Below are 19,894 nucleotides of genomic sequence, written 5' to 3'. Positions count from 1 at the left end.
AAACATTTGAGAAAAACGTTGCCTGCATTAACTCAGAAGGCACACCCCGTGCTTATGGAGCCCGTAGGTCCAGAAGAAGCAGACAAACAATTAAGAAGCTCGGTATGGTGGCAGATCCTTGCTGCTCTTAGAAGGAAATAAACGAGATGAAGTGAGAAACAGCAATTCGCAGGCAGAGGTGTTAGACAAGAGCGCAGCTCAGAGGCCCTGCCCTCCTGCTCCAATCCCGCAGGACTTCTTCCAGTTCCCTAAAAGCCTACGCGCTTCCTACCCACACTGTTTCCCCTTCAAGCCTCACACAGACTCACCCACCCCAGCTTGATTAGGCCCTGGACCCCCCCTTACTGATCACCTCTTACCCTGCTCTCATAGCAAAGGACTGGCGTGTCTACTCACCCGGCACCCATACCACACCCAGCCCAGCGCCTGCACGTGGAGGCGTGACTTAGGAACAGCGGCGTGCAGAACGCGGGACACCCCCCTGACCTAGACATCGAGACCTTGCAGGGAGCCCCGCGCACATCTGAGGGATCCTACGTCTCCACTGCTCCTGAGCGCCCGGGTTCGCATCTCTGCGCAGGCGCGGCCTGAGGGGCGGCCCCGCCCACTACGCTCCGCCCCAGCAAGTGAGCGCGCCCTGCTCCCGCCGGGCCTCCTCCCAGGCAGGGCGCCAGGAGACTCGAGGCCCAGTGGGGGCCCGCTGAGAGCCGCCGCCTTCCCGTTCCTAAGTCCCAGGCCCCGGGGGACTCACCGCGTCCCCCAGAACCTGCAGCTCCTCTGGCCTCCGCCGTCGCCACCGGCCCAGCGCCAGGGGGTCCATACGGGCCCAGGCCCGAGTCCGCCCAGCCTCTCATCCCCACAGGCTGCAAGGTGCCGCTGCCGGCCCACGCCGCCGCGACCACGCCCTCTTCGCCCACGTGTCCCAAGGGAGCCAATGAGGGGCTGGGGGCGGGGCGCCGCAAGGAACCCTTGAGACCTGGCGGGCCCAGGCGGCAGGCCGGAGTAGCGGAGGCCAGAGCCTTGAGGAGACGAGGGTAAGTTTGCCTCAGGTCATTGATTTGGGAAGAGGGCTGGCCGTCACTTCTCCGATCACTGAGTCGGCCGTGGGGCTCCAAAGAACCTACTCTTAGGGTTTCGCCACGATTCGACTACAGATCCTGGACCGGCTGGAGGAGCGCCCGCCTCCTTTCTTGTGATTGGTCTCCGAGCCCCGTCTGCGGCCGTCTTCCTGTGGCTGGTTGGCTGATAGAAGGCCCAGCGGGCCTTATCAGCATCGGAGAAGCTCTGGCGTCTCTGGGAGATGTAGTCTCGGGGATGCAGCTTCAACTTCCGGGCGGGAGCGGGCCTCGGGCTGCTGCGCGGCCCCGCAGTGGCCTCCTGCCGGGTTTGCTCGGTGCACGGTAACCTCTCGTCTGGAGGCCCCGGGAGCACCCCGCTTCTCTGAGGCTGCAGGCCTGAGCTGCCGGGGCCTTTGGGCTGTGCGGAAGGGGAAACCGAGGCCTTGCTGTCCGCGCCGTCGTGGGGTGGGATTCCCTCTGTGCGCAGTCCCCAAACCGTGGGCATCGCGCCCCCGACCCAGCGCTGTGCCGAGCTGCACTCCCCTCATCTCAGGGAGCCGAGGGTCAGGAGTCAGCCATCCTGTCCAGGCTGGAGCGTGCTCAGGCTCGGCCGGCCCCCGCACCCCACCGCGGAGCCCCCGCCGGCTTCTGCACCAAAGCGCCGAGCCCAAGATCCTTTCTGGTTAACTAAAATTGGTATAAGCCAGTCCTTTGACAGTGATTGGCTAGTGGGTCTGTTAGGGGCATGGCTGGCTCTGGGACAGATGTTCCTTACTGTTTAAAAAAGGGGCTGGATGGTTGGGGGCTTAGTTCTTTCCTGCTGTTGTTGCCAGTGGAAGCTCCCTGGAGCTGCTGCAGCCTTCTTATCACCATGAGGGCAGCTGGTTGGAAACTTAGTGAAAAGTCGGAAGGCATCCAGGCTCTAACAATGTGAGCTTCTGAACCAACCCCAAACCAGCTGACCACCAATCTCCAGACGTCTTGTCTTGTCTCTGTTATTTGAGTCACTGTAAATTTACCATTTTGCTGCAGTTGTAGGCATCTTTTGTCACAAAGACTTGTCCTTACCCGTTGTGGTGAAAAGCATAAATCCCTACTCAGTTGGGCTACTTTCTGCAGGATATTCAGCAAATTAAGTAGCTAATTACGTCAGTTTTCTCATTTATAAAAGATGATGACTCTTCTGGTATTGGGAGGATTAAATATAAAGTGCTTAGAACAATGCCTGACACAAACTAAGTACCCAATCCTACTACTAGTACTTCTAGGACTACTAGTTAATCCTGTATCAAAAACCCTTGGGACCTTCCAGTTACAAGGTGATTAAGTTCTGGGCATGTAATATACAGCATGGTGATTATACTTAACAATCCTGTTTTCTTTATATATTTGAAAGATTCTCAGAGAGTAGATTTTAAAAGTTCTTACACAACACACACACACACAAAATGTAACTATGTGAGGTGATGGATGTGTTAACTTACCTGATTGTAGTAATCATTTTGCAGTATATTCATATATCAGATCATTACATTGTACACAGTAAACTTACACGACAAATGTCAGTTATAGCTCAATAAAGATGGGGGCGGGGGACCTTGGGGCCAGATGTTGTTCTGGAATTCAAAATTATTTGGATTCTGTGTTAAAGGGCAGTATGCATACTGCATGAAACACCTTCAGTGGGGTCTGGAACAGCATATAATCAAAGACAGTATTTCTGCAGCAAAAATGTGTGAATATTCACAAATATTAACCTGAAGTGGGATATATAAAGGCTATAGTCTTATGTTAGTTCCAATGAGTTTGCTCCAAACTTAGGGGGAAACGTCTAAGTTTTAGAACGTTTTGCATTTCAGAATTGAAAATAAAGTACTATTGTGGACCTGTATTACTACCTCTACTTTAAAAACTTTGCATGTATGCGTCTTGCAGTTGATATTAAATGACCTGCTTTGTTGTCCAGTTTCAATTTCACTGTTCTTTGCACCTAGGGCTGCTTTTTCAGATGCTTGAGCCAACCATTGGGTAATGGGGGTACAAACGCTTAGTCCCTGAAGTAGTGACAGATGGTCTCCTTGACCAAACTCTACTCAGGTTCCTCTGAAATCTTATCAACTAGGCTCTGACCTTTGGGCTCCCGTGTTCATCCCTGCATTTTCCAGTTTCAGCAAGAATGAATTGCCAAGTCAGCTTAGCCAGAAGCCCCCACCCCTGATATCTGATCACCCTTGGTGTCTGATTGGGCTCCTCATCCTCCATCATCCCCCAGGGGGTGTCTGATCATGGTGGCCTGCTTTCAGCAAGAATGCTGCTAGGTTAGTTTAGCTAGAATCTCCCCTTACCCCTGATGTTTCCTCGTAGAAATTTTCTATCCCCTGACCCCACTCCCCCACCCCGCCATGCTCCTTGGCTATAAATTCCCACTTTCCCTTGTATTTAGAGTTGAGCCCAATCTCTCTCCAGTCCTGCAAAAGCCCATTTCAGTAGTCCCTATACCTGTCACAATGGTCCCCCTGAATAAACTCTGCCTTATCATTCTTTAACAAGTGTCATGATTACTTTTTTCTTTAACACAATTGGTATATTTAGAAGGACGCAGTTTAGCTTATCACACGATTTACCAAACATCAGTCATTTGGGTACCAACCACAAGATGTATACTAAACCTCTCCTATTATTTACCTAGTATATTTAAATTCTTAGTATCTTAAAATTTAAGACTTTAAAAATAATACAAAATATCTATAAAGTGATAGTTTAAAGGACTTGTTATTCTAATATGTTAAATACATTAACAAGAAAACAGGAGAAAGCTTCATGACATTGGATTCTTGCATATGATGCCAAAAACACAGTCAACAAAAGAAAAATTAGATAAACTGAACTATATAAAAATGTAAGGGCTTCCCTGGTGGCGCAGTGGTTGAGAGTCTGCCTGCCGATGCAGGGGACGCGGGTTCGGGCCCTGGTCTGGGAAGATCCCACATGCCTCGGAGCAACTAGGCCCGTGAGCCACGATTACTGAGCCTGCGCGTCTGGGGCCTGTGCTCTGCAACAAGAGGCGGCGATGGTGAGAGGCCTGCGCACCGCGATGAAGAGTGGCCCCCGCTTGCCGCAACTGGAGAAAGCCCTCGCACAGAAACGAAGACCCAACACAGCCATAAAAAATAAATAAATAAATAAAGGAGTTCCTTTAAAAAAAAAAAAAATGTAAAACCTTTGTGCATCAAAGGACACTATTAACACAGTGAAAGGCAACCCAAGAAATGGAGTAAATACTTGCAAATTATGTATCTGATAAGGAGTTAACATCCAGAACACATAAAGAACACCTACAGGGGCTTCCCTGGAGACTCAGTGGATAAGAATTTGCCTGCCAGTGCAGGGGACATGGGTTTGATCCCTGGTCTGGGAAGATCCCACATGCCGCGGAGCAACTAAGCCCATGCACCGCAACTACTGACGCCCACGCGCCTAGAGCCTGTGCTCTGCAACAAAAGAAGCCACCGCAATGAGAAGCCCACACAGCGCAACGAAGAATAGCCCCCGCTCGCCACAGCTAGAGAAAGCCCATGTGCAGCAGCGAAGACCCAGCACAGCCAAAAATAGATAAATAAAAATTTTTTTAATTAAAAAAAAAAGAACACCTACAACTCAACAACACAAAACAAACAACTTGTTTAAAAAACAAAGGACTGGAATAGATGTTTCTCCAAAGATGACATACAAATGGCCATGAAAAGATGCCCAACATCACTAATCATTAGGGAAATGCAAATCAGAACCAAATGAGAGAGACTTCTCTGGTGGTGCAGTGGTTAGGAATCTGCCTGCCAATGCAGGGGACACGGGTTCAAGCCCTGGTCCGGGAAGATCCCACATGCTGCAGAGCAACTAAGCCTGCGAGCCACAACTACTGAAGCCTGCGTGCCTAGAGCCCGTGCTCTGCAACAAGAGAAGCCACCGAGATGAGAAGCCTGCGCACCGCAACGAAGAGTAGCCCCTGCTCGCCGCAACTAGAGAAAGCCTGTGTGCAGCAGCAAAGACCCAATGCAGCCAAAAATAAAAGTAAACAAATTAATTAATTTAAAAAATTCTTTAAAAACCGAATGAAATGTCTCTGCATATCCATTAGGACAGCAGTCCCCAACTTTTTTGGCACCAGGGACCAGTTTCGTGGAAGATAATTTTTCCATGAACCAGGCAGGTGGGGGATGGTTTTGGGATGATTCAAGCACATTACATTTATTGTGCACTTTATTTCTATTATTATTACATTGTAATATATAATGAAATAATTATACAACTCACCATAATGCAGAATCAGTGGGAACCCTTAGCTTGTTGTCCTGCAATTAGATGGGGTGATGGGAGACAGTGACACCCGAAGTGTGTTGCTTATATCCAGTCTACTCTGTAAGATGCAGCTTAATTGTCACTTGCTACTCACTGATAGGGTTTTGATATGAGTCTGCAAGCAGTTGATTTATTATGGTCTCTGTGCGGTCACACCTCTCTGCTAATGATAATCTGGATTTGCAGCCGCTCCCAGTGCTAGCATCACTGCCTCAGCTCCACCTCAGATCATCAGGCATTAGATTCTCATAAGGAGCGTGCCACCTAGATCCCTTGCATTTGCAGTTCACAGTAGGGTTCGAGCTCCTACTCTTATGAGAATCTAATGCTGCCGCTGATCTGACAAAAGGTGGAGCTCAGGAGGTAATGCAAGTGATGGGGAGCGGCTGTAAATACAGATGAAGCTTCGCTCACTTGCCCGCCACTCACCTCCTGCTGTGCGGCCGGGTTCCTAACAGGCCACAGACCGGCACCGGTCCATGACCTGGGGATTGGGGACCCCTGCATTAGGAGGGCTATTATAAAACAAACAAACAAGTGTTGGCTAGGATGCGGGGGAACTGGGACCCCTGTTTGAGGGGAGAAGGCGAGAAGGTAAAATGGTGCAGCCACTATTAAAAACTGTATGGTATTTCCTCAAAAAGTTAAACATAAAATTATCATATGACCCTGCAATTCCACTTTTGAGTATACACACTAAATAATGGAAAGAAGGGATTTGAACACCTATGTTCATAGCAGTACTATTCACAATGGCCAAAAGGTGGAAACAACCCAAGTGACCATAGATGGGTGAATGGATAAGCAAAATGCGGTCCATCCATACAATGGAATATTATTCAGTCTTTAAAAGAAAGGAAATTCTGACACAGGTTATAACATGGACGAACCCTGAGGACATTATGCGAAATGAAATAAGCAGGTCACAAAAGGACAAGTACAATACAATTCCACTTCTACGAAATAGCGGAGTAGTCAGACACAGAGACAGACAGCAGCAGGGTGGTTCCTGGGGGCTGGGGGAGGGGAATGAACAGTTGGTGTTTAATGGGGGCAGAGTTTCAGTTTAGGAAGATGAAAAGAGTTCTGGACACCGGTGGTGGTGATGGTTGCACAACAATGTGACTGCTTGATGCCACTGAACTGTACAGTTAAAAATGATTAAAATGGTCATGTGTATTTTAACACAATAAAAATAAATAAAAGTTAACTATTAAAAGAAAAGTTGTTTCTCTCTGCACCACTTCCAGTCACCTTGCACACCACCTACAGGGAAAGCGGCACTCAGAGGAAGGTACCTGAGTTCCGATTCCACCTGGCCAATTTCCAGCTCCTGGGCAAGCTGCTTTGACTTCTCAGCTTTAAATATATATATAAACGGTGCCTCCTAGAGTGGAGTGCTCCGAGCTTACAGTGAGACACTGTCTGTACCGTGCCCAGCGTGATGCGTGGTACTTGGCAAGCTCGCAGTTCACTGCAGCTGGAATGAGGAATCTCTAGACTTTCCCAGCCGAGCACTGGACCGACCATTCGGAGTCCAGGAAGTTTGTGGAGAGGTTTTGTTTGCTTAACTAGTGAGGTGTGCTGGGGGGAGTGTTCATTCCTGAGCCTCAGTTTCCTCATCTGTAAAATAGGAATAAAGCCTTCCAGGGAAGTCAGAGCCTCATGGAGTAGCTGGGGGTTGTCTTTAACAACATGCTCAGCTCAGCTTCCCTAAGAGGGGTTGTGCGCATGTGTCTTGTGCGTCTGTGTGTCTGTGTATGTGTGGTGAGGGGGGGGGCCAGAAACACTTTTGATTCAACTGTTGCAAAGTCATTACTTCTACTCTTCCATTGACTTAACCTTCCTCCTTTAAATCTTTAATGACCTCTCTAAAAAATGACTACCTCTGCTTATCTTGCTGGCATGTAACAGAGAATATATACAGTGTATCTATATACATGTATATCTCCAGAAACAGATAGCCTGGCACATAATAAGTGTTTAATAAATGCTCTTTCCCTTCCTTCTTGCCCTCTTATTTTAAAAAAATTCCCAGAACTACTTTGGGCACTAGAATAGGTTATTTTCTTCCTTTGAAATTCACAATTTCTTTAGACATTATATGACAATGTCGGTTATCTTCTTTGCCTGGAAACACTTCTCCCTAAACTGCAACAGCTGTCTTTCTTGTTTTTCAGAGGCCGAGGGAACCGTCCCTCCAGAGAAAAGCCGAGCCCACCCCGCCCCCACCCCATCTGCCTGATTCCGGTCCCTCAGGGCACTCATGCCTGGATGGTGGGAGGCTTTCTTTTTGTATCCATTGATGTTCCATATCCCCTCCAGGAGGGCTGTTCTCCACTGGGCAGATCCAGGCCTGCAGTCGGCACTCAGGAAATAACCATACACTGGGCATTAACAGACTTTAGTGGTCAATTTTGCACCACTGATTTCATTTCATCCTTACAGCAACACAGCAGGGCCCGGGCTGTCTTCATGTTCAGATAAAGGAACAGAGAAACATCAGGCTCAGAGATGTTGCCTAAGGTGCCCAGGGCTGCAAAAGGTTGAAGGGCGGACCTGAATTCAGACACAACTCTGTCTGGATTTCTTACCCTTCTGCTGGCCTTGCCTTTGGTTCCGGTGGAAAGCCTCCTTGTTAAGCTGCAAACCCCGTGAGTTTGATCAAACAAACAAACAACAACAGTTCAACAAACAAAACAGCTCTGCTAGTTGCCCCAGGGGCCTTAATTTCACCACACAATTTTCCAGACGCTGCTGGCAGGTACAGAGTCCCAGTCGGCTTCCTCAAGGTGAGCCTCTGCTGCACCCCGACATGAATAATCTTTATTCTGATCACCCACCTTTGCATTCGAAGTGGTTCATGCACGGGAGTGTGCGGCCAAGGGCTTCTCCTCTTAAGAATCTGTGTCCCCAGCGCCCAGCACAGGCGGGACCCAGCGTGAGTACTCAGAGCTAGGCTGATGAATGAATGAGTTCAGCAGAGGTAGCTGTGTGGCGTCGGCTCCAGCCACAGCCCAGGGAGGCCTCAAGACAGGTGCCCCTGCCCTCCTGGCCCCTCTGGGCTGTTTTTAGCTGAAGACATCTAACGTCTCGGGGATGTTAAATGGGACGAGGAAAAAATGAGAGTGCACAAGCCATCCATTACTCCACCTCTTGTCTCGGTGATTACGTCTTATGTTTCTGTGCCACAATCAAAGTGGTACTGAAGAGTGGCTGGTCAGGATGCCTACAGGTCCCCACGCTCTGCCTGCATCTTCTGCCTTGGTCTTCAGCTCAACAGTACACGGGTGACTTGAGGGCCCACGCGCCGTGGACAGCTGCTCCATCCCAAGAGGGGTAATCTGAAGGATGCCTGTCTCTCTGGAAAGTCAGCACATGTTCATCTTCCTAAGGGTCATGGTTTTGTTCCCATGTCATTTTAGCTCAGGTTATTATTTTTTTTATGGCAAGACTCAGTGTAAGATTTTTCTAAATGCAATCCTTATAATGATCCAGGAATATTTCATTAAGGCAAATAATAACAACAATAATAAGAACCCATCATTTTCAACTTTCAAAGTAATATCTCTACATGGAGACCTTTGTGATCTGAGCCATTTCCCTACATTATTTCCTGACATTGTAAATATGCTCTTCAGGGATGATCAAAAATAGATAATTATTTGAACGACTTTATGACCAGTGCAAATTAGAGATTTGTATGATACTGTATAACACATGTGCACCCATCCATCCCATAATGGAACTGTAAACACTTGCTTTATACCGTAGGCAAGGATTTTATAGTCTGCCATTTTGCATTTTCTACATAGGTGCTGTAGAAAAACTGAAATATTACTAAACCACAAATGTGCCTTCTAAAAGCAATAGTTTTAGGTTCGAACAGAAAGTATTAATTGTATCTCATTTTAACTTACCCCTGCTTCTAATCGCTGGGTAATGATTGTTAAATGCCAGACACCAGTGTACTTTCTATGGTACACTATGTTTCGACAATAGATTAAAATTTTAGCATGATGTTTTATATTTCATCCTAAGATTTTCTTATTTGCAAGTGTATGAAGTCACACTGGCTATGTTTGAGAATCCATTTTTGGCATGTATTTTCATATGAATTATAGGGTGTTTTTGCCTCTCAGCTCTCACACCATAGTAAGGAGAAACCCCCAGGATGTGGAAATATGACTGAGGCCGCGTTAGTATGTGGGTTGGAAATAATGATTATAAATGACTCGGTAGGTAGAGAAAATAAGGGGAGAAGACTTACTGGGGAGAAGTAGAAAAGCTTGCTCCCTTTATGCGCAGCTGGAAGAAGGCACCATGAAAGATATATTACTAGTCACCTTCTTTTTATTTCTAAGGGGTTTTTATTAACCCCTTTTTATCTATCAAAATAAATTGATTGCCAGCAGATGCCATATTTTCTATTTGAAATTATAAAACAAAAGCAAAGGCACACAAACTCACATACTGCATCTTCCGGTAAATAAGAGACAAACCCCTCCAAAGAGATTGCTAAATAGTGTTAAAGATTTTTATAGCCATCCCTTAAAACAGAACATTTCATTTAAGGATCTGAGTAGGCCTTGGGATCCTTCAGAATTTGGCTCCCCTCTGCTGTGTTAGTGGACAGGAATTCCAGAACACTGTTAGTGATATTTATGTCCCATCATAAAAGGACATATATCTGTAGGGTAAATACAGTTATGCCCGATAATAACTCTGTCCTGGGTAAGGAATGATATAATAACCTGATTCAAAGGGAGAAAAAAAAACAGGGCCCAGAATCCATGTGAAGTGTATCCAGTCATTTCTAGCTGTGATGCAGTGACAGAGAACATGCGGAAACCAGAAAAGCAACATTTCATCCAAATGGGCGAGAGCATCTTCCTGGTCCTCACCCGCTGGGGAGAAAGGCCTGAGAGTTTGGGACAATAGGAATAAAACACAGCAGTTTAGGAGCTGGGGCCTCCGGTGCAGAGGGGCTTGGGGGGTGTGAGGGTAGCAGGCTGCGACTGAAGACCTACCTGAGGCCCCAGGAGCTTTGCCTCTTCCATCTCAGCCCTCAGGGCAGCTGCAGCCTGACTTCTGACGGCTCAGTGCCTGGCAGAGCTGGTGTGTCGTGTCCGTGCAGAATCGGCCAGACGTGCTGCTTTCTCCTTCAGGTCCATGCCACAAAGGGTTACCCAGTTTAAGGTCCCCCACTTCTGCCTCTTATCATAGGAAGGAGACTTTCCCCCCTGTATCTCCTGTTATTCATTTCTTAGTTCAACAGATATGAACTGAGAAAAGAATGTATGCCATAGCTGGAAGGTCTAAAGGTCATGCTGGCATCGACATTTTTACATGAGATATTTGTTCTGATTAAAATAGTGAAGTGTATTTCATACAAATGAGCAAATAATAGATACTAACTTAAACTTAGGCTAATAATGGAGTCACCACCAAGTTTTTGCTTTACTCTGGTGAAGAGACACAACCGTGGAGGTTTAGCTACTTTATCAAGAGAACATGAAAGACTGACCCATTTATTTTATATACGTACTACAGGGCAATAGCGCCTACGCATCATTTAAAAATCAGTGGTTTGCTTTTTTCCTTTCTTGTTTGTTTGGTTCTAGAGGAAAGAATTCAAAGTTGGCAATTTTTTTTAAAGAAAAATCATCCCAGCCATTGAAATCCGGGCTGGGCGAGCCAGTTTGGAGACCATGGGAACTGGGAATGCTTTTGGAATTTGAAGCAAATGCAAACCTGTTCACATCACCCAGTGTTACTTTCTTATTTCACCACCTTCCTGGACTTGCCCCTGAGCTTCACTGAGAGCAGCTGCTGCCACACTGTGGGGCAGGGGGCTTGCACAATTGCCTGAGTGGGAGAGCACCAGCATCCCTACCCCGTCCTGCCCGCGGGACTCCAGCGGGGGCCACTGTGCCGGCCAAGGCTCACACAGCCCAGGCTGGACAGCTCTGGAAGGGGTCCAAGAATATAGACTTTAGGTGATTAAAAAAAAAAAAATACTTCGTGTTCCTTTGCCCTACACCTGGGAAAATGTCACCACTACCTTTTAGATGCTAGAGAGGCCGGGAAGGAAGCTGTTATAGGTGTGGCCGACTTTTGAGGCATTTTATCAAACATAAGACTATGGTGGTCATAGATTTAACTAAAGTTAAACCAATTAGCTCTCCAGGTTGGGATGGCTTCTGCCTCATGTGAGAGAACCACTGATTGGCCATGGCTTGCCCCCCAGAAATATTAGGGTGTATTCTTTAAGGGGTGTGTGTTCTCAGCACACTCTGAATTCCTTCCACAGGTAGGAAGGGCCAGCTCTGCTCACGGTGCTCCCTGGACACTCCAGACATCCACTCTGTGAGGTGACATCTCCAGGCAAAAGCAGCCTAAGAGAGTGCCAAGGTCAGCGGGACAGAGGGCCTGTGAACTCAAGCGTAGGTGGAAGGATTCACTTTGAGACGTGACATCTTGGAGCCACACGGCCCAAAGGAGCTTGCCTGGTTAGAACTTCTTAGTTCTCTTAAGAATTACCTCTCATTTTACAAGTGATCTTGTTTGTGACACCAAGGCAAACTCATTTGTATCCTTAGTTTCTCAAATTTGAAACAAGAATTACAAATAGGAGCAGAAAATTGACTCCAAATGGACCTGGAGAATAAATACACAGACACACACGCATACACACACACACACACACACAACACTGTTTATATGTAAAACGTTTGACTCAAGACAACACACAGCTGCATACAAACATACACAGTGACTATGTACACTCATGATCAACAAAGTGCCATGGAATCTTCATCTGGGTGATCAAATGGAAAACTGAAACTTCAGGTAGGCAAAGATGCATGTGGCAGTGTATGTGTAAGTTTTTCCTTCTCTCTCTCTGCACATGACCCTTCCCTCCAACCCCATACTAGAGGCTTTCATATGTACAGCACAGACTTGGTACATCTTATAGGACCTCAAGTACACTGCCAATCGAACTGAGAAGGCAGGAGAAGGTGTTAAAAATTGGCAAGTCAGGGTAAAGCATGTTTTTGGTGGATCAGTAGAACCTCTATAGATAGAGCATTAGTTTGTGTTAATTCTGAATTGTGACGTCTCCAGGTTGAATAAAGAAACCACTCAACAAAGGATGCTCCTTCCCCAGCCTGAAGAAGCGGCTGGTGCCACCTACAGCCTGGAAACTGGCTCTACAATCCTCACCTGCCGCCCTGGCTGGTCTTCCGTGGAAGAGAGATTAGAATTGATGCAGGGGATGGAAAATGGGCAGTCAACTCTCAAGATGAATTTTCCCTGATAAATTGTCAACAACTAGAAACGTGTTTAAAAATTATTTTGACTAAAGAGCTTTTGAAGATTGTAGCAATTAGATCAAGATTTGTGAACTACATTTCCTATAAATATATTTCTTCTAGAGAGCACCTTATGGGATGTGGTCACATATTTTTTTTTTGGTCTATAGCAACCCCAAAACGTTCAACTCAGTGCTAGATTAGGTTAGTGGGTACACGCTTATCCACATTGTCTTATTTTAGGGGAAAAGAGATTACTGTGAAACCATCAGATAACACACGCTTCTGAAAAGAAATGAAATGTATTTTTATCGGTGGAGCCAAAATGAAGTATGTCTTGAAATCTGTTTTACAAATAAGCTTGTTCATAAATTGTCCATTCACTGCTTCGAAATCTTTTTTCACATTTGAGGAGCTGTCAGAGGTCCCTAATAAACATGAGTCTTATTTAGTTTACTGTGTATGTAATTCTTCTTTTCTTTGAAAATAATTATTTTTCAAGCAAGTGCAGCAAAAATACAACAAATAAAAATCTCGCTATGGCAGCATAAACAACCTTTATAGCCAGCATATACATAGAGTTCTTCCAATAATAGCAGTTTCTGGTAAGGAAGGGAACAAAAAATTGGCCAGACTTTGCCAAGATCAAGTGCGGGGCTCCTAAGGGTTGACAGAGGAAACATCATAGCCCATTCCCACTTCCCTATCCCAGACTAGTTCTTGGTTATCAGGGTGACATTTGTAGCATCCCAGTTGCCAGGGAGGCCCTTGGGCCAAGGAGAACAGGGCTGGTCACTTGGTTGGACCCAGTGTCCAGTTTACCTCAACGTGGTTTGTGAGACAACCTTCCCAAGGCCCATTCTTGGGGCCGCCAAAGCTGATGGACAGCGGGATGAAATTCCCCGGAGGGCTCCCGAGGGGCAGAACACAGACTGTCCACTTCTTAGTTACCCCGCTCTCGGTCCAGGCCGGTGGTCCCTCAGCAGGACTGTGCCAGGGTGGGTGGCAGGGCTAGGGTGGGCCGATGGGGGTCGACTTCCGAGAATCTGCTCCAGGGATTCTGCTCTGGGGTTCTGGTCAACCCGTTGGGGCTCCCAGGAGGGGCGTTTGTTTCGGCCCTTCCAGACCTGCGCCCCCCCGCCGTGGTCACGTGACCACGACCCCTGCTCCGGGCCACCCGCGTGGATGGAGCCCGCAGCACTGGGACCCGGGGCCACCCCATCTCCGCGCGGACTCCTCCGCAGGAGCTCCGTGTCGGCAGGTTCTCAGCAGACGTGCAGTGCTCATTTATGCCATTTATAGTAGCTCGAGAAGATGTTATCGCAGCTTGAGAACGGAAATTAAAATATGTATCCTTCAGGTGCAGATCTACTGTACTTACAGTTTTACTGTTTCTCAGCAGGGGGCTCCATTAATCTTGTAACAGTGAAATTCCTAAGGAAATTAATTCCCCCCGGTTGGGGTTATTCTCAACCGGCCTTTGGAGGCGGAGTGATTGGGATTTAGGAGTCTCTCTTAAAAGAAAGGAAGCACTGGCCATTTTCCTTGAGTAACAACACTTCTTAATGCCATGCTTTACCCATTAAAAACCCTGTGTGTCTCTCAGCTCCTCGAGGGAGTGTTTACAAAAACCTAGCCAGGTGGGAATTCAATTCCAAGTCCTCCCCTATAACGACCAGGTGTTTTTCTCCACCTGGGTTATCTGTGCCCACCTAGTACTCAGCACTGTGCCCTGTTGGGGAGTAACACTGGGGCCCAGGAGGGAATGATGTGTCACCAAACGTGGGATGGCTAAAATACTTCCTCACCCATTCAGGAGTGGTGAAATGTTAGCTGTCATTAAAAATAATTACACCTCAACCACACAAACACATCCCTTTTGAACTGGGGTCCATTCGCAGACACAGGGTGCAGCACCTTTGCTGCCAGGAAGGCCCCCTGCAGCCCTCTCTGAAGCTTGTGCTCTGCCAGGCCAGGACTTCCGCCGCCAGGACCCAGAGCCTCAGCTTCCCGGTCCCCATGGTCCCAGCCCCTGAAGTGCCACACAGCCTTCTCAGCAAAACCTAATTGTCCCATCCTTTTCAGAGCTGTGCTGCTTGGAGAGCCGTTCCTGGTTCCTGACCAAGTGGGCCGGGGAGCCCGGAGAGGCCCCTGCGCAGAGGCCACGAAGTGTCACTGGGTTCCCTAGGGGGAGCCCTCTGCCCCAAGAGGGTATAGGATGTAGCTAAATGATGCTTACATATGGGTCAGCAGAATGTCAGTGTCTGGGATTAACCCGCGCTGGGGACAAAGGCCAGAATCAGCCCCAGCATCTTGCTTTCCTGTGGTTCTGGGTCTTCATGCACTAAGTTCTGTATGATAATGATGACTTTTTCCCTCTGTGCCTGAACACGCTCAGGGAAACAGAGGACTGGGCTCTCCAGAGTATGAGCAGCATGCGGGATGGGGTGCGGTGGGGGGCAGGAGGAGAGCTCGGGGTGGTACAGGGAAGGCCAGGGAATGAGTCCCGGCACTGCCCCTTCCCTGCTGTGGCTTTGGGCAATTTCCTTAGCCATAAAGTGGGGCAGGTGTAACTGAGCAGGACCCTATGGGGCCTTCCCAGGACAGAACTGCACCCCGCCCCCCATGTCCTCTGCCTGACTCTTGTCTGCAGAAAAACTTTAGCCTCCTAGGCCTTGCCTGAGTTCCAAAGAATAAATTTAATCAGAGAAGTGAGAAAATGCAGAGAGAAAGCAAAATGGTCAAGCAAGACAAAATAATAGTTTAAACAAAGTCCAGGGCCTTTAGTTCCTCCTCAAGGGCTATAGATAATATTCTGAGCCATGTCCTTGGAGCTGTTTTGCAGATACTGAAGCCCCTACCAGGTGGAAGAAGTTAACTGCATGCTGCCCACAAGCTCGCAGACCCCAGACCAGCTGGAACCAGAAGGTTGATGACGTTGACTCTCAATGACCTCACCACCAAGCAATCAGAAGTATGTCCACGAGCTGATCACGCACCCCACAACCCTCCTCCCTTACCCTGTCTTTAAAAACCTTTTCCTGAAAGCCTTCGGGGAGTTTGTGCCTTTTAAGCACTAGCTGCCTGGACTCCTTGCTTGGCTCCTGCGATAAATGCTGCACTTTTCTTCACCACAACCTGGGGTCAGTAGATTGGCTTTACTGTGGGTGGGTGAGAGGACCCAAGTTTGGTTTGGTAACACAGGCAGTGATGTCTTTGCATCATGATCTGGAAGCAGCAAGGACTTTGGAAAGCTGAAAAGCACTATATAGCTGTGTACACCCTTATCTACCTGTAACTCAGATGTGACAGCCCCCCAAAATGTGGCTTGGGCTCAGGGCTGAGTGGAATGGTCTTTGTTGCGAAATCAGAGCATTTTAAAGCTGAGAGATTCACTTGCTAAACGTAAGGCCTGTTGATATCAATAGTGATAACAGCAAAAAGGGCAGGAGGCAGAATTGGAAAGGTTTTTAGGGAGTTTTCCCAACTTTTTTTTTAAGGTAGGGAGCATGCTCTCTAGCTGGTATATCCTGCTTTCAGCAAATTCCATTTAAAGAAGGAAAAATCAGGATTTTTAACAGTTACATTAGATGGGTGATTCTTGCATTTTTTGAAAAAGATTCACTATCGCACATTTCCCTAGTGCATTACAATTTCATTATTTTTAAATTACAAAGCCCATCCATGTTCTTTGAAAAAAATGCAAGTGAAATGTTTTTAGTATTGATACGTAAGTTTCTTTCAAATTAGAGATATAATTCTTGTACAGCATTTGTTGCAGATGTGTTTCCAAACATACTAACATTTCAATGAATGACTCCAAAGAAGTTTAAAAAACAAAAAAAGAAAAAGAAAAAATGCAGGTGACACTAGGAAGCATATAATGTAAAAGGTGTAGGTTCTCCCTTTAAAACTTCCCTATTTTCACTCTCTGGGCACAAGTTCTCCTAACACTTTGGAGAACATCCTTCTGAAGACCTTTTGCTATGCTACATTTAGCTATACGGAGTTATGTGTTTTATTTACATATAATTCTGTTTAAAAATGGTCATCAGAGCATACATCTTGTTTTGCAACATGCTGTTTTCTCCCCTCCTGGTGCATTTTTTCATAGTAATCTCTAGATTTTATTTACTTTTTAAAAAAAAAACTAACCTTTTTATTTTAAAATGATTGTAGCGTCACATGCAGTCATAAGAAATAACACAGAGAGATTCTGCCTATGCTTTTCCCCAAGTTGGCATCTTGAAACACTGTAGTACAATATCACAACTAGCATGATGATATTCATACAATCTGTCCATCTTCTTCCGTTTCTCCAGTTTTACTTGTACTCTTTGTATTTCGTGCTATGCAATTTTGATCACGTTTAGGTTTGTGTACCTACCACCAAAGTCAGGATACAAAACAGTTCCTCACCACTCTCTTATTGCATTTTAGGTAATGGAATTTACCATCTTCAGGAACAACCACTTCTCAGGATGAGGCACATATGTAACTAAAGACCACTTTCAATCACTGGAGCAGAGCTGCCCAAGAGAAAATACAAAGTGAGCCACAAATGAAAGTCACCTATGTAATTTAAAAATTTCTAGTAACCACATTTAAAAGGTAGAAAGAGGTAAATTTAATTTTAATAATATATTTCACAAAACCCAGTGTATCAGAAGTAGTATTTCAACATGCAATCAATGTAAAGATTATCAATGAAATATATTACATAATTTTTTTTTTTTTTTTTGGTAATAAGTCTTTGAAATTCCACAAGCCCACTTCTCCACCAGCTGCAGGTAGAGAGCATGTACTGAGCACCTCCTGCCACATTTTTGGCTCTAACTTAGGCACTGGGACAGAGACACAGTTCCCGTCCTTGATGAGAACCGGGGCTGGTGGAGACCACAGGTGCAGTTCTAACCCGGTGAGATGTGCACGTGGTAGAAGGCGCACAGGTGCCCTGGCACCCACGGGAGGATCCATGGGGCCTGCCCTCAAACTCCGTACAGAGCCCGAGGACCCCCAGGAGGAGCCTCACGTGTCTGGGTGGAAGCGATGGCGTTAGTAAGATGGGAGCTCCAGGAGTGGCTCTTTGGAGAGCAGGCGGGATGCAGCTTGGGGAGAACCAAGAAGACTCCCCCGGCCTCAGGGCAGATGGATGCCGGGCTCCGGAGGCAGGGGAGGGCGCTTGGCCGGCGGCTGAGGTTTCCCTGGTGACTGAGGATACTAGGACCATGGATAGTTTTACCCAGGCCAGAGAGTGCGTGGGAGTTATGGGAAGGGGAGGTGGAAAGGTGGTGAGCGGACACTACCTGGGGCGTCAACATTAGGAGATGCCAAGGGGAGCCAGGGAAGACCCGAGGTTAGAGGAGCGTGGGGCTTGCGGGCCTGAGTGGGAGGGTCCTGGGGCTGGGCCCGTGGTGCCGGAGGCGGCCCACCTGCCCAGGCCGTGTTGCTCGGAGGTCACAGTGGGTGATGGGTCTGCGCCCTGGCTGCGCCCAGGAATGGCCCCACCGGGGGGTAGGTGGCGGGCCACGCGGGGCCGCGGGTTCGGGCTCTTCAGGACCGAGTTCGAAGCTCCTTGTCAGTGTTGAGGTTCGGAGAGGGCGCAACCTCCCTTTCCCTAACCTCCCATTCCATCCCCACCTTTATGTAATTTCCTTTTAGCTTAAAATTTCACTTTGTTAAATATACACTCATATCACACACGCACACACCATTCTCCCAGCTGCCGTAGGAGTTGCAAGGAACGTACGGCGCCCCGACATCCAGGAGGCCCGGAAGCCAGGATTCCTGACAGTCCGGAGCCCCGGGGGTCAGGAGCCTGGGGCTCTCACTTGGCCCGCCGGTAAGCCCCAACCTCCCGCGTTTCACCGGCTCCGCGCTTCCGCGCGGGCCTGGGGGGCGGGGCTTCCGCGCGGGCCGGAGGCGGGGCGGGGCTTCCGCGTGTAGCCGCCCGAGCCCCTCCCCCATCGACCGCCCGCGCTCGATTGCTCTTGTCTGGCGGCGGCAGCATGGCGGCGGGGGCGGTTGAGGCGGCGGCTGCCGTTGTGGAGGTCGGCTCAGCCGGGCAGTTTGAGGAGCTGCTGCGCCTCACAGCCAAGTGAGCGGGGCGGCGGGCGGCGGGCGGCGGGAGGCAGGGGTGAGGGGACGCGGCGGGGGCCGGCCGCGCGGGCTGCCCGGCTCCCTCGCACCCGGCCCGGCCTGGGCGGAGCCGCCGGCGCGGCCCGGACCCCGAGGCCAGGTCCCCGCCCCGGAAGGGGAGCAGGGTACACCGCAGACCCCCGGCCCCGGCCCGCCGGGCGCCCCGAGGCCCGGGTCCCGCCCTGCCGCCTGGCCCGGCCTCCCGGGGCGCGGCGACGCGGGGACTCAGCCGCGGGTCGGGGGTGGGCGCGGAGACCCCGGCCCCCGCCCGCTTCATCACGGGCGGGCGGCGGAGGAAGGCCTAGCTGGGTCGGCGGTCCTGCCTCCATTCCGAGGGGCGTTTAAGGGTGTTGGTGATGGGGCAGAGCGCACTGTGTGGCGCTGTCCGGGCCGAGGACCGGGGTCTCCTGTTTCCTGGACGGGCTCAGCCGCGGTCCGCTCTGGCTTGGCCCACGTGCCTCTCGCCCTTGGGACGGCGTCCGAAGGAGACCCACCGGGATGCAGAGGCCGGACCTGGGGGAACACATGGAAACCCCGAGCTTGCGAGTCGGCGCCGGCGGGCGGGCACGGGCCCTCCGCAGCCGTCTCGCGGCTTCCTCTGGCCGAGCGCTCGGGGGCTGGGCGGTGTCTCGGGGCATGGCCGGTGGGGGCGGCGGAGCGCCAGCCGATTGCCTGGGAGCCAGCCCCAGAACCGCTGCGCACGTTTCATAACCAGGCCTCAGGAGTGTCCTCTGCGGTGAGAGGGGTAGGACAGTGCCCACCCGCGGGTGTGGGAGCGGACACGCGTGCTGCCTGGCCGGCGGGAGCACTCGCGGCCCCTTCGCTCCCGGGCTGTTCTGCGTGCGGCGGCGCGGCTGCGCGGGCTCGCTGGCAGTGGAAGCGTATCGGCGCGAGTGCAGGAGCGGATCGCGGTTGGAAGCGGGTAGTGAGTACGCTGGCGAGCGGCTGAGCTGCGGAGTGCGGGTGCGATGGGAGAGTTGCCGTCTGGCTTCGCCGCCGTGCTGAAGTTAAAAGGTGTTCGCC

At 49.2% G+C, this 19,894-nt stretch overlaps 2 protein-coding genes and 1 long non-coding RNA gene across 7 annotated transcripts in view; 2 read left to right on the top strand and 1 right to left on the bottom strand.

Annotated features, from left to right (window-relative positions):
* Positions 1-918, bottom strand: part of C16H10orf143 (chromosome 16 C10orf143 homolog) — a 41,156-nt gene extending 40,238 nt beyond the window's left edge. For 2 of the 5 annotated variants that reach the window (XM_036829234.1, XM_036829237.1), the window contains exon 1: positions 752-916. In XM_036829234.1, the coding sequence (XP_036685129.1) occupies positions 752-820 (69 nt within the window). In that variant the 5' untranslated portion in view covers positions 821-916. Of the gene's footprint in view, positions 1-751 lie in introns of all 5 variants that reach the window. The other 3 variants (XR_005016881.1, XM_036829236.1, XM_036829235.1) reach the window with 3 other exon arrangements.
* LOC118882873 lies at positions 918-13,121 on the top strand. The gene is made up of 3 exons (XR_005016882.1): positions 918-1,034; positions 11,731-11,929; positions 12,546-13,121. It is a non-coding gene; the product is annotated as an uncharacterized LOC118882873 (long non-coding RNA).
* A 5,567-nt stretch (positions 13,122-18,688) lies between these two features.
* GLRX3 (glutaredoxin 3) overlaps positions 18,689-19,894 on the top strand; it is a 30,497-nt gene continuing 29,291 nt past the window's right edge. The window contains exon 1 of the mRNA XM_036828414.1: positions 18,689-18,830. Within this exon, the coding sequence (XP_036684309.1) occupies positions 18,742-18,830 (89 nt within the window). The 5' untranslated portion in view covers positions 18,689-18,741. The remainder of the gene's footprint in view (positions 18,831-19,894) is intronic.

The sequence above is a fragment of the Balaenoptera musculus genome, chromosome 16, assembly GCF_009873245.2.
Source record: "Balaenoptera musculus isolate JJ_BM4_2016_0621 chromosome 16, mBalMus1.pri.v3, whole genome shotgun sequence".
Taxonomy (NCBI): Eukaryota; Metazoa; Chordata; class Mammalia; order Artiodactyla; family Balaenopteridae; genus Balaenoptera; species Balaenoptera musculus.
This window is presented reverse-complemented; position numbering and strand designations above follow the sequence as displayed.